The sequence below is a fragment of the Phocoena phocoena genome, chromosome 11, assembly GCF_963924675.1.
Source record: "Phocoena phocoena chromosome 11, mPhoPho1.1, whole genome shotgun sequence".
In the NCBI taxonomy this organism is placed as follows: domain Eukaryota; kingdom Metazoa; phylum Chordata; class Mammalia; order Artiodactyla; family Phocoenidae; genus Phocoena; species Phocoena phocoena.
Window position 1 is genome coordinate 97776342 of NC_089229.1, and position 14396 is coordinate 97790737.

General features: G+C 43.3%; 1 protein-coding gene across 1 annotated transcript; it reads right to left on the minus strand.

The window, feature by feature from the left end:
• Positions 1-1281: 1281 nt before the first annotated feature.
• Positions 1282-10034, minus strand: DYRK4 (dual specificity tyrosine phosphorylation regulated kinase 4). Its single transcript, XM_065887842.1, is given in 7 exon segments — positions 1282-1523; positions 2236-2411; positions 4761-4857; positions 4860-4889; positions 8232-8292; positions 9884-9934; positions 9936-10034. Coding segments are annotated over 7 exon segments (714 nt in total). The 5' UTR covers positions 9993-10034.
• Between the last annotated feature and the right edge of the window lie 4362 nt (positions 10035-14396).

Here is a 14396-nt window from a genome sequence, read left to right on the forward strand (position 1 = left end):
CTTCTGACACTGCTCTGAGTTAATGTCCATGTCACCCCGCTTTAGAAGCATTTTCTGAAGTTTACATTCTCCAGCTATTTTTTATTCTCCATCCTTCCTTTTAGAAACTTCCTCCTCCTCTGGTTTCTAGTTTCCCTATTTTTCTACGTCTCTCAGGGGCTCTACTCCACTTGGTCAAGCCCTTACATGTTTGTCTTTCCCAGGACTTTCTCTTGACCCTCTGCTACTCTCTACCATCTTCCCTAGGTGATCTCATCCAAACCCATAGCTTCAATTACCTGGTGTCTCCCTTCATGGACAGTTACACACTGATTAAAATGAAAACTATGAAGCCATGTATGATGTTTATGATGTTATGATCTTGAGTGTCTTGTACACATTTATCTGTACCATAATTACAACCGTATACAGACTGAGTTCGTGTAGGTAAAGACGAGAAGGGCAGGTGGTGGATGAGTGGATACATCCTGTAGTTTGCTCGTCTTCCGTCCTTTGGGAAACCTGTTGTGCCCTACTCCATGGGGTCCTGGAGAAGCATCAGTCATGGCGCTGCCACCACACCACACCACACTGTGGGCTTGTGACCCAGGCTGGCCAATCAGAGGACCCCAATGTCTCAGACACAGTGATGAGTTCAAGTCCGATCAATCACCTCTGAGACTTTCCTACCAGCGGGAAGACTGCATCTTCTGACTGGCTGAGAGTGGTCATCTTAACTTCTGGGCAGAGCTTGTCTTCAGAGTGAAGTTAACCATAAAAAGAAGCAAGGCTAATGGGGGAGAGGGAGTCTGAGCTCCATGATCTTGTCTGAACTCCTAGATCTTGCTGTGTCTACACTTAGCCCTCCTGATTCCCCAGTCACAGAAACCAATAAATGTCCTTTGTTGTTTAAACTAGTTGGAACTCAGCTTCTGTCATTTTCAAACCAGAATCCTGACTAACTGTCTTGGGCAAGAGGAAAAAAGTAGTTTTTTTTTTATCATTTAGAGTCCTCTCAGTGATGCTGTAACACTGAGTACTTAACTCTCTCCCCACCCCATCTCCCCACACACGCACCCATTGTTGTATTTGATTGAGGGCATAAGGAAGGAGCATGGGTGCAAGGACATCCTTTCCAATCCCTCATCATAGGAATCATGCCAGTAGGCCATGTGACTAGACGGGTTTTTTTTTTAAACCTTTATGCATTAAAAAACAACAGTCTTAAGTATTGTACAATATAAGTGCTGTCTCTAATACAAATCACTGGTGGAAAGGAACGGGACACACCCTCCTCTCAGGTCACACAATAGGTGGTAAAATGTTTGTGTTCTTGGGGGAGCAGTTTTTGTTTTGTTGTCCTGTGGAGGCCTTGGACTCCGCTGGCCCAACAACTGCCTCGGGCTTTCTGGAAGCTTCTGCAAGATGAGGCAGCTGGACTTCAGCTGTGTGCTGGACAGAGCCCTGCTGACTACCTGAGTTCTGATCCTGTTCAGTGGCGCCTTCGTTGATTTTGTCTTTAGTCTCTATTTGAAGGATCACCTCTGCCAAAGAGGAGAGAGCGGGAACAAGTAAGTGTTCAAATATGAATTACATTCTAACTGTCCATTAGGCTGTAAGTCATTTGGGGGAAATCTGGTTGTAATGATACAAAAACAAGTCATTTGTAAAGCACATTCTGTGTGCCAGGCATTATTCTAAGCCCTTTACACTTACTGGTTCCTTTGATCCTTCCTGCAACCAGAGAGAATAGGCATTATTCTCATTCTCATAAATGGAGAAACTGCGGCACAGAGAGGTTAAGTAAATTGCCCAAGGGCCCACAGCTGGTAAGTGGTAGGGCCAGACTTTATCCCAGGCAGCCTGACTCCAGTGACCAAGGACATAACCGTGAAGCTATATGGCATATAAAAGATATTTGCATAATTCCATAATCTGTGTGATAAAAATTCAAAAGGTAATTATAGGGCTTGCAGAGGAGGACGCATTGAAAGAAAAGGAAAGGAGGGGAATAGGAATTGGAGATAGGAGAAACACGGAAATTCCTAATGATGAGAGGGCAAAAAAAGAGGAGAACCCAGCCACAACCAAGTTTCCTGAAAGAGGAAAATCCCCAAATTAAGAAGTGTCAGGCCAGTAGTGATGAAGCCAGAATAATTAACCAAGGTTGAGCTCAGAGAACTTGGCATGCAATCCTCCAGAGACGTCTGACCCCCTGGATTACGGAAATAGGACTGGCTATTTGAGGGACTGTACCTTGTTTGCCCAAGTGATGTTGCCCTTGAACCTTGCCCTTCCTGGCCTCAGAAGGGAAACAGAGACTGGCTTTCCTCAAGGTCTGAAGCCTGGGCTGTGCTTTGAGGTTCCGCGGCTCATGAATCCAAGCATGCTTGAGGGCCTGGTCAGGGGTCACGCGAAGAGAAGGCTCCCAGCTACACACCAGCAAAGCGCAGCATTGGTTAGGGTTTTATTTCCCTTTTTAATAATGAAATATTTTCAAAGACCCCAATAAAGAACCTAAATAAGATATAAAAATGGTTCATTTTTAAAGAACCCATTTAAGCTATGTTAAAACTCAAAGATACCATAGAACAGAGCTTATGACATATAATTTTAAAGGACCTGGAGGCAACTATTGGAAATGATCTTTTTAGAAAACGTGTATGACAAGCCAAGGAATATCTCACAGCCCAAATTCCGTTACAAGAAATATTGTAGGAAGTCGAAACCAGTGGGATTCAGGGTTTAGTAAACTAAGAACATCAGAATGAAGAGATGCTTAACTGTGATTCCCAAACTATGGAATTTGGACCTCCAAGTATATCACAAAGAACATTATAGAACACTAGAATATTAAGATCATGAGGGGACTTGGAGATAATCCAAACTGCTAATGCAGTAACAAAATACACTTGACAAAACACACTCGACCCACCATGGAATCATCTTGCCTTTCTTGAGTAATTTTAGTAACATGGCACTAACTCACAGAACTAGCTATTCCAGTTTTTAAAAACTCCAATTCTTTAAAAGTTGTTCATTTTGATTGAGCCAAGATTCACTTCTCAGGAACTTTTAGCCTAGTAACTTTGACCTGGTCTTAAATTCCACCCATTAGCATCATACAGAATGAGACAACTAATCCATCTCTTATGTCACAACGCTTCAACTATCTGAAAACATTTACATGACTACTAATTGTTGATCATACGACACGATCAGTTCCTTCCTAGATAGGAAATCTCAGCTGTTATCTAACTGGTGTCCATCAGGCTGGGAACAGCTACTAATTGCGAGGAGATGGCATTAATATTTCAGACTCATCGAGGTCTAAACAACTCGAGTTCCCAGTTCTTTGTCCAATGAACTGCTGTTAAGCTACACCTCGCCTCTCCTGAACTCCTAGAGTTAGCCTATAAAATCTAGACACAGAACTTTACATTTATCCCTATTAAATCTGACCCAAAACTTTTAGTCTCTCAAAGACTTGCTAATTAGCCAAATACGAAGTAATAAAACAACAGGCCCTGACAGCATGACTGCCTCTTACGAGGCGTGAGCAACCAGCCCTTTGCACTAAAAAGGAGAATAATTTCATTCCTGGCTCTGAGTTTCTGGATTACCCACCTATGTCTCAGTACTGAGTTTCTGTTACGAGTTAATGGCCATTCATTCTATCGCCTCAGCAAGAGGCTGGGGTGGAGTGGGGGTCATGATGGTGTACAGGATCCTTCTCTGTCTCCATTTTTCAGATGGGTAGCATGACCCCGCAGATGGGAAAACTTTCGGCAGGCCCTGGTGGTTTATTTTCTGAGCTAGTACCTAAACTCCAGATGCACAACTTCCAGAAGAGTAGTATTTTGCTAAAACTACTTCATCGCACTGAAGGAATGAGAGAACATAAAGATATGGTCTTCTAAAACTACTAAACAATTATAGGACTAAAACAGCTGGAAGAGACCTTAGGAATACCCCACTCTACAGAAAAGGAAACTGAAGCCCAGAGAGACAATGACTTGTCCAATATCACATGGCTAATTTATTTGCCACTCAGTGGAGACAGACTTGCATAACCTCTTTAAAATTGGTGACAACAGCTAGCATTTTCTAAATACCTTCTAAACTAGGTACTGTTCTAAGGTGCTTTATGGACTATTGGGGTGTATTTTTTTATCAATACTATGATGGGTGAAGTACAGAGCCTACTTTCTAAGATTCAAAATATGCCTATAGATTCTAAAAAGCTGTACATACTAAATGGTTTATAGATCGCCCTATCCCTAGTTCCCTAATATGAGAGGATTTAGACTCTAAATCCTAGGGGAATGGGTGGGAAGGGGCCTGAAACCAGCTTGTACTGGGCATGTATGCAAATAGTTATTGATACAACAGACTCTCTGAAGACCTTGGCTTCAGTCCATGAAGCAGAAAACATTGAGGACTTGCCTACAACCTTGCTCCCAGGCAGTCAGGGCAAGAAGGAAGCAAGCTCGACCCACACGCTGTGTAATCCAGGGCAAGTCACTGAATCTCTCGAGCTTCAGGCTCCATGTCTCAAAACATCAAGTCACCTGTCCCACTGACCACACAGGATGGACAGTGGAGAGAGCAGTCTGACGAGGCAACAGATAGGAAAGCATCTCGTAGACTCTAAAGATCTATGGTCCGTGTTTATTATGTCCCATGACTGCCTCCCAGCCCCAGGCTTTCACCAGCAAACATGTGGGAAAGTACAGTATTGAAGAGGAAACCCAAAAGCAAAGACACCCTGACAAACTCACACCAAACACTTTCTCAGAAAGCCCAGGAAACCGGTGTCGTAGGTTTTCAGCACCATGGTGAGATCCTTGGAATCCGGGTATCTTTTCTTCCCCTTTTGTCGGTTATATTTTTAGGAAAACCTTTGGAATCTTTAGAGATACAACATTATGTGTTTAGTTCCAGGTGTGAATATGCATTGGTCACATCACAGCTGCTCACTCAACCATGCTGCTTCTGGGAGTGGTCTCGGCAGCTCTCCCGCCCCCTCACACACAGACAAACACACCCGCAGTCTTAGTTTAAAATAACCACATGTACATTATCCAATGAATACAATTTACTTTTACAAATAACTTCCTACTACTCGGCATGTTCTGAGCCACCACCTCCTCCTCCTGGAATCAATCAAATGATTTTAATGGTTTAACATTAACCAACGTAAAATAATAATGACGATGATGACGATGATAATAATAATAGTAAAGTAAATCTGAAGTGACAGAAACGGTCCCCTCTGAACAAAAAGCATGTTGTCCATTCTTGGCTTATCTATGCCCTTGATCCTTCCTCACCCCAAAACGTGAGAATTTGGGACGCCCGTGGGGAATAACGGGAAAGTCATTTTAGGAGAAGGATTGACTTTCAGAACTCATGTACAAGCCACACAAGCAAGTTAACCTCATTTCTTATTTTGACAGTCGCGTCAAAATTTTGTCCATAACTGGAATGATCAAACTTGGTTGGTGGCCTAAGACACTGCTTGGAATGATTTTCTTCAGCCATTTCCACTGATTAAAGCCCTCACCAAATGTATCTTCTGTCATTGCTGAAAAGAAACCCCTTAAGACACGTCCAAAGGTGGCCTGAGAACACAGTGCAATGCCTTGAAGGCAAGACCATTCGTTTGGACATCTAGGTCGTGGTGAGCATGTTCAGAAAGGTGACCATGTATGCTCACACCTTGTAAATATACATGTAAAAGGGCGGATATGTATATACATACATGCAAAATTGACACATTCCATGAAATTCTCACAAAAACTCGGGGTTCATACAATGGACGTCCTGGAAGGTACATAATGAAATACTTCTAATTACTTTTGCAATCAATACAATTTGCAGGGCGTCCAACAGAACACCTGCTCTTACTGAATTCCTAGAAGAGCCCGTGAGTGTGTGTATGTGTGTATATACACACATGGGTATCTGTGTGTTTACACAGGAAAAAATGGGCTGGGGGTACTGCATAGGGCATAGGTCCTGTGAACTCCTTTTTGACTGTGGCACCAGGGCTCCCACCTTATCCTATATTGTCTTTTCATAAATGGCCAAAGAAGAATTAGATTCACGGGCTTACAAATAACATAGCTCCTACAGTCATCTTTATGTAATTGCTTTTCTTGTACAAGTTTTTCCTACCTCTCTGACCTTCCCCAATATCTCATTATTCTCCCCACCTCCTCTTGCTGTCTGGAGCACCTACATATCTTGCTACCTTTGAAGAAACAACTTTCCTCTTAATTAAGGGTATTAACTAGGAGTGGCTGGGGGCTGAGGACCTGTTGGCAGCCCAAACCTGGGGAAGGGAGAGCCAAGAACTTAAGTGGATATAGTGTTTCCAAACTCGCCTCATCATAAGCTGCTGTAAAAAACATACAGAATTTGAGTCCCACCTCAAACGCACTATACCACAGGGGGATCCTGGGGATTAGCATTTTCCCAAGAACCCAAATGACTCTTATAGTCAAATAAAATTTGGGAAACACGGATGAGGAAGCAGCTCCCAATAACGTCCTTTCTTACGCAGGAAGGGAAGATGTGTGCTTTTGCTACCAAAATCACATTCGGAAGCTTGGTGCTGACGGTAAAAATCGGGTACTCTATGAAATGGACATGCGTCTGTCTTTGGTACCCTCTTACCAAAATGCCTATGTTCCCTTCCTTTTGATTCTCTCAAGTACAGTCTCTTGAGTTCAGGGTTATAGGCTTGAGATGTGACTCTTCCCACACTGTCTTTGTCTAGCAGGAGGGAACACCAATGCTCCTACTTGTCTTTCCCTAAGTCCTTTGAAATCCAAAAGGCTGAATTAAAAGTGGTGGATGGGAAAAGGACATCTGGGGTCAAGAGACCAGTTCCACTGCCCCATGCATAAGTTATACCGGCGAGTCGGCCAGATGCTCTGCTCCGGTATGGGACTGACCAATCCGAGTGGACGACAGTCTTGGCATTGGAGGGGGATCCTGGAGGACCTTTTCTTGCCAGACCTTAAAATTTTAGTTTCTGGATCGTGGGCTCAGGGCTGTGGCTTTTTAACCAGCTGGTACAGAAAGAGACTACATTTTAACCCCCAGGTGGCTGAACCAATATATACTGACTGCCCGGCAACATGAGTGAAACACTTTTGTCCAGGAGGGTCCCCCAGGGTGGTGTTTTTTGACTTTCCTATTGATGGGACAAGATGTGGAGAGAAATTATGTGATTTGTCTACCCATTTTGAGGCCACCGTTGGGTGAAAATAAGAGGCAGGAGGGCTGGGAACGACAGTGTGAGCCTGTGAACTAAGCTGACGACAATGTCGTTCCGGATGGCAGGGAGCCCGTCTGTGGAGCCCTCATCCCTCACATCTGGCTTTACTCCACTTGGCTGACATTAGGGCCACTATGGCTTTTTGTACACGGGAATCCCTCAGCAAAGGAATTTTAGATCTGGGACTGGCTTCATCTTCTGGTTCACAGTGGCCCAGAAGCCCTGCCCGAGTTGGACTTCATTGATCCACCGGTCCGTCCTGTACAGCACAGCTTGGCTTGAAAGAGAGAGGATCATAAAATCCAGAGTCTGGGAACTAGGATGGGGGCGGTGCAGCATGGAGACTGTGGATGAAGCTTAATTCCAGCAATTAGGCAGATGTCCTATACAGAATTGACAAGCCATAGCTGACAGCCCTTGCTTACCCATTTTATACCAAAGTTGCAATGAATCTGGAATAGTGAGGGACTGGGGGATTGAGAGAATTTCAGCAGGGAAGAATAAGGCTCCATTAATGATAAACTGTAGCAATGGAATTTCCCACTGTTCTTGCAAAGACGCTTCTGCTCTCTGATTTCCCTCACGGTGCGTAGTGCGAGCGGGCAGGCAAGCTGCTAGGGGAGGTGGGGAGAACTGTTAGGAGAGGGTAGAGTTCTAATCTTTTGGGGTTTCAAGATCTGCTGGTAGGCCTTCTGAGCAGGAACCTGGTCATTCTCGGCACCTGTGCATCTTCACTGCCGAGACCTCGCTCCCAGTGACTGCCCCACCCATCTCCATCATGCCCCTGGTACCATGGCTCAGCATCTTTCTACTTTTCTGAAAGAAACCTCTAAGCACAGCCTGCCTTTTGGGGTGGGGCCAGATGAAGAGCATCATATGGGGTGTAGGGCATCGAAGGTGTCTCCCGGGGCTGGGAAACCTCATTGGCTACAACAGGAAAAAGAGAGTCAGACCTGGGACTCACCAAAGAACGTCTGTCTCCTGGAGGCCGTCTGGATGAAGTGGGTTGGTGGCAAGCCCAGCACCTTCCACAAGGACAAAGCAGTGGATTCACTCCTCTGGAGTCACACATTCCAAGACTGTTAGAACTGGGTGGGACTTCAGCTAAATGTTGTCTTCTACAGATAAGGACCCAGGATATTAGGCGATAACCTCAAGCCAGTGGCAGAGCGGGTCCAGCGCCTGAGACTTGACTCCTGATCCAGGGCCGTTTCAGTATCCCGAGCACTGACACCACCCACATTATTCTAAACAGACATCAGCACCTGCTAGATAGGCCACTCGTGACAGCAGGCAGATCCCACTGTCCAAGCAAGTAAACAAGTGCAGCTGCGGACCACCCCTGAATTAAGGAGTGACACATCCCAGCTCAGAGCATGGGAAGGGAGGAAAGGAAAAGGAGATGGAAATCACCAGATGGGCATCAGACCACGATATGACAAAGCATCTTCTGAAAAGACAAGGGTAACACCTGCTTGGTCACCTTTCCCCACTGCAACCTATAGGGGTGCACACAGAAGAGAGAAACGACGGGTGTCCCCCTCAGCTCCGGGCCCCTGTCCTTGCAGCCAGGTTCCCAGGTTGTCCCTTCATGACCCTGCCCTCCTGTTCCTGAGCCGTGCTGACTGAGGTCAGGAGGAAGCTGCAGTTTGGGGGCAGTAGGAACCTCCACCCAGATCCCACGCCCTCCATTCTCCTTGGAAATGGGAGGAGGACTGGCTCAGGGATGCTTCACGGAATCATCCATCGTCAACCTTAGAAGCCATGGACTCTGGTCCCCTCATTTTACAGAGATCCAGACCAGGGAAGTGACTTGCCAAAGAGGAGGACTAGCCTCCGGGTTTACTGATTTCCAGGGCAGTGTTCATCCCACCATAGCTATCATTTATAGCTACTGTTAACTAAATTAGTGGAATACTTTATTATCAGTTTCAACCATAAGATGAATCTCTACATTAATTCCCAAGGATGTATGTGTCTCCCCAACCAACCTTTAACTTTAAGACAATCTAGAAAATGGAGATTTGGGATGAATGGATAGATAGGTTGAGAGAGAGAGGAATTAGATACGTCTTTGTTCAGAGTCAAAATATTTTTGTTCCCTGGGGAAATCCTAAAATGTGAAATTTCCAATCTTTAGGATTATTTTCTCCCATGTCGTCTAATTTGGCTTAACAAGATGCCTTTAGGTAAAAGAAGAGCAGGTATAATGAATAATCATGTGAGGGTCTCGGTAAAGCCTTTTCATTGGGTGATATTCTTCCCAGAAAGTTAAGATGGTAACTAACAACTGAACAGTGCACAGATTTCAATGGGTGTCACGTCAGCCTGGTTTTTAGATTCTCTGGAATATATCTGAAAGACCGGTATAACAGTTTTATTTTAAATGTCACTATTCACAACATGCTGGGAGTTACATCCTTTGCAGTTACTTAAATTTATGATAAAAAGGTTAGATGTCAACTCAGAAGTGTACATAATTTCAAAACATCCAACCCTGTCCCGTAAACAGATGCAGGCCATTGCCCTAGAGCGAGTCCGATGCAGCCTGGAGTCTGAGAGCGGAAGTTACCCCTCCCGAGGGCATCGGCTGGAAGGCAGCCTGGTCCCCCTCACCTCCCTGATGCAGGCTAGCTGCTCCACCTCGTTCTCCCCAGGGAACAGGGGGGTAGCCCGTGTACAGCTCGGCCATGATGCAGCCCAGGCTCCACATATCAATGGCCATGTTGTAGGGATGGCCCAGGATCACCTCTGGGGATCGGTAGAACCGGCTTCGGATGTAGGTGCAGACTGCAGGGGAAAGAGAAACCTCACGTGGAAATCTCCTCTCCAGAGCACGCAGCTCCACATACCTGCTCAGGCGAGGGTGGACGATAATTAATTAAGAACCCCCCCTACCCCCGACGTCTTTTCACTCTCCGGGCTTCACAGGGAGAAGGAAGTACAAATGGTCCCATCCCACATCTAATCTCATCACATCCTCAGAGCAATCTGATTATCACGGGGCGTTGTTAGCCTCACGTTACTGATAAAGAACTCTAAAGTAGGCATTGTTCTAGAGAAGTAAGTTTGTCGGGCAAGCTTTCAAAAAACATAAGATGAATATAAAGCTAAGTTTTCAAATTGTCTGATTAATCTGGGGTAGACGCCCTCTGAAGTGCCGCGATTTGGCAAGGGAGGACGTGTATGAAAGTTGAAAAAGAAGCATGCAAAATGCACAATGTAAAAATGTATATTCCATACATTATGTGCATTGTGTTCTATAAAGTATAGAAAGAAAAGTTCAACAAAATCTCAGCAGACGAGGATGTACAGAGGATATTTAGTATTGCAGGCAGCCTAGATTTTACAGAGGAGGAAACTGAGGTTGGAGAAATGGGACATTACAGTTATTTGCAAATGCTGTTAACGGGTTACCTAGATGGGGGCAGGGCAAGGGATTTTGTAGTCACTTCTCTGTTGTTTGACTTGGGTACAGTAAGGACGTAATAATTTTTAGTGATTTAAAACAAAATAAAGATTTAATAAAAATGACTTTGTACCCTGTATGTTTCCAAAATGGACTTGAGGCACTTTGCAATCAAAGTACAAATATACAGGAAAGATTTTTTTAAATGAATTTAATGACAGAGGAAGACAAATACAGTATGATTTCACTTACATGTGGAATCTAAAAAACAAGTGAACAAACAAAAGGAAAGAGAAATGTCTGTTTAGGTCTTCTGCCCATGTTTGGATTGGGTTGTTTGTTTGTTTGATATTGAGCTGCATGAGCTGCTTATATATTTTGGAGATTAATCATTTGGCAGTTGTTTCGTTTGCAAATATTTTCTCCCATTCTGAGGGTTGTATTTTTGTCTTGTTTACGGTTTCCTTTGCTGTGCAAAAACTTGTAAGTTTCATTACGTCCCATTTTTGTTTTTATTTCCATTTCTCTAGGAGGTGGGTCAAAAAGGATCTTGCTGTGGTGTACGTCAAGAGTGTTCTGCCTATGTTTTCCTGTAGGAGTTTTATAGTGTTTGGCTTTCACATTTAGGTCTTTAATCCATTTTGAGTTTATTTTTGTGTATGGTGTTAGGGAGTGTTCTAATTTCCTTCTTTTACATGTAGCTGTCCAGTTTTCCCAGCACCACTTATTGAAGAGGCTGTCTTTTCTCCATTGTATATTCTTGCCTCCTTTATCAAAAATAAGGTGACCATGTATGTGTGGGTTTATCTCTGGGCTTTTTATCCTGTTCCATTGATCTATAATTCCGTTTTTGTGCCAGTACCATACTGTCTTGATTACTGTAGCTTTGTAGTATGGTCTGAAGTCCGGGAGCCTAAATCTTCCAGCTCCATTTTTCCTTCTCAAGATTGCTTTGGCTATTCGGGGTCCGTTGTGTTTCCACACAAACTGTGAAATTTTTTGTTCTAGTTCTGTGAAAAATGCCATTGATAGTTTGGTAGAGATTGCATTGAATCTGTAGGTTGCTTTGGGTAGTATAGTCATTTTCACAATGTTGATTCTTCCAATCCAAGTAATGGTATATCTCTCCATCTGTTTGTATCATCTTTAATTTCTTTCATCAGTGTCTTATAGTTTTCTGCATACAGGCCTTTTGTCTCCTTAGGTAGGTTTATTCCTCGGTATTTTATTCTTTTTGTTGCAATGGTAAATGGGAGTGTTTCCTTAATTTCTCTTTCAGATTTTTCATCATTCATGTATAGGAATGCAAGAGATTTCTGTGCATTAATTTTGCATCCTGTTATTTTACCAAATTTATTGTTTAGCTCTAGTAGTTTTCTGGTAGCATCTTTAGGATTCTCTATGTATAGTATCATGTCATCTGCAAACAGTGACAGTTTTACTCCTTCTTTTCCGATTTGGATTTCTTTCTTTTTCATCTCTGATTGCTCTGGCTAAAACTTCCAAAACTATGTTGAATAATAGTGGTGAGAGTGGGCAGCCTTGTCTTGTTCCTGATCTTAGTGGAAACGGTTTCAGTTTTCCACCATTGAGAACGATGTTGGCTGTGGGTTTGTCATATATGGCCTTTATTATATTGAGATAAGTTCCCTCTATGCCTTTCTGGAGAGTTTAGCATAAATGGGTGTTGAATTTTGTTGAAAGCTTTTTCTGCATCTATTGAGATTATCATATGGTTTTTATCCTTCAATTTGTTAACATGGTAAAAGCAGGAAAACTAAATAGTTGGATGACAGCAGCATCACCTGGAGGAATATACAGTCTGGTCCATGGAGGAGACAGACATTCAAATAAAATTTTTTTAAGGAGCCAAGTTGATTTTCAGTCTTCAAGGACAAGTAGGAATTAGCAATGGAAAGAAGGCAAATAAGAACCATCTGAAGACCTGGAGCCACGGGTACTAGCACCCAGTGTGGTGTGGCAGGGGGTCAAAGGTGAACGTGGGTAGCATGGGACAAGGTTGAAGAAGCGGACAGGGGCCAGCCTGATTAGAAATAGCTTGCGAACTAAACAGGCTAAGGGGTATGTGTGTGGATTTTAAGCAGAGGGGTGTTCGGGCTCAGATTTTATTTTAGGAAACTCCCTCTGGCTAGAGTGGCTTGATGGGTAGGCCCGAGTAGGTTACCAGTCAAGGCAAGGACGCCAGTTAGTAGTCAGAGTAAAGGCAGCAAGTGGAAGGAGAGAGCAGCTTTGAGAAATGCAGGAAATGGACTAGAGCTTGCTGAACGGATGTGAAGGGTGCAAGTGCCTGAGGCACCTCAGCTGCCTGAGTGATGCTATTTACTAACAGAAAACATAGGAGGGAAAACGCCTGGGGAGGGGGAGACGTATTGATTCAGTGATGACTTACATCAAATGATCAAGTGGTCTGTGTCAAGAGCAAGGTCTGGGCTTAAAGATCCTGACTTGGCAGTCACCGTCACACTGGTGACCACTGGAACTTGAAGCTGCCCAAACTTTGAAAGAAAAAAGGACCGGGGGGGAAAAGAATGGAATCTCACAGAATATGGTATGGTAGTGAGAGCTGTGGGTGTAGATGACACAAAAGATTAGCAAGCCACAAACAATGAAGATAGGCAGCGAGGCAGGGAGAAAAGTACAAAAGAATGGTGTCATACGGGCCCAGAAATAAAATGTACTAAGCAGGGTATAATGAATAGGGTCTATAAGATAAGGTGAGAAAGTGTACCCTGGGTTTGGCAACAGAAAGGTCATGAGTGCTTTCTGCAAGGCCAGTTTTGACACACATTAAGGTAATTTTCAGTGGAAAGTACGAATATCAATAGCATAGAGAAAACAGGTTCATCAAGCTGGTCCAGGTTCATCAAGCTGGTCCAGATGACTAATTAATGATATTAGTACTAACACAGGGTAGGCTCTTAATAAATGTTTATTGTTAAACAGCCGCATACAGAGTACCTCAATACCGTGTCCCTGGGAAACATGTTTCCAAGAGGGGGTGGGGCGGGGTAGGTGAGGGGGTGTAAGACAGTAGAAAATATACACTCGATAAGAAAAAAAAATATATAATAGCAGTAGGACCATAATTCCTACATAAAATCATCACTTTAATCATAATTCTAAATACTTATCTTCACATTAACATAGATATTTCATTAACCGAGAAGAACTGAGCTAAGTATTATATATTTTTTAATGGTTAACATGATTCAAAATATTTTTATTAAAAATTGAAATTTGGTTTGGTTGAAGTTCTCACCATAAATAAGTATCACTATTTTTACTCCCAGTGAATTAGGATCTAAGCTTCCTAAAGGGCTGTACTATCTAATACAATAGGGGTGACAAGTACTTGACAGCCACCCTCTAAAGCACGGGCTTAATGTAAAGTGACGACTTTAAGAAACAGCTCTTCCCCTTTATATTTACAACAAAAAGGCTAACATTTTTTTGCAAAGCACTCATTTTATCATGAAATGTAGACAGAGACAGATGGATGCATTAGCATCAAGGAAAAGTGCATATCACAACCTTTTCGCTTTTATTAAACGTTTTGACAATGAGGGCTCCATAAAATGTCACAAAATTCTATTTGCTATCTAACCATCTACTTCGAAGTAGGAGACATACGCTATAGTATAGCAACTGTTTTGGGTTTTTTTGTTTCTTTTGTGGTATGCGGGCCTCTCACTGTTGGGG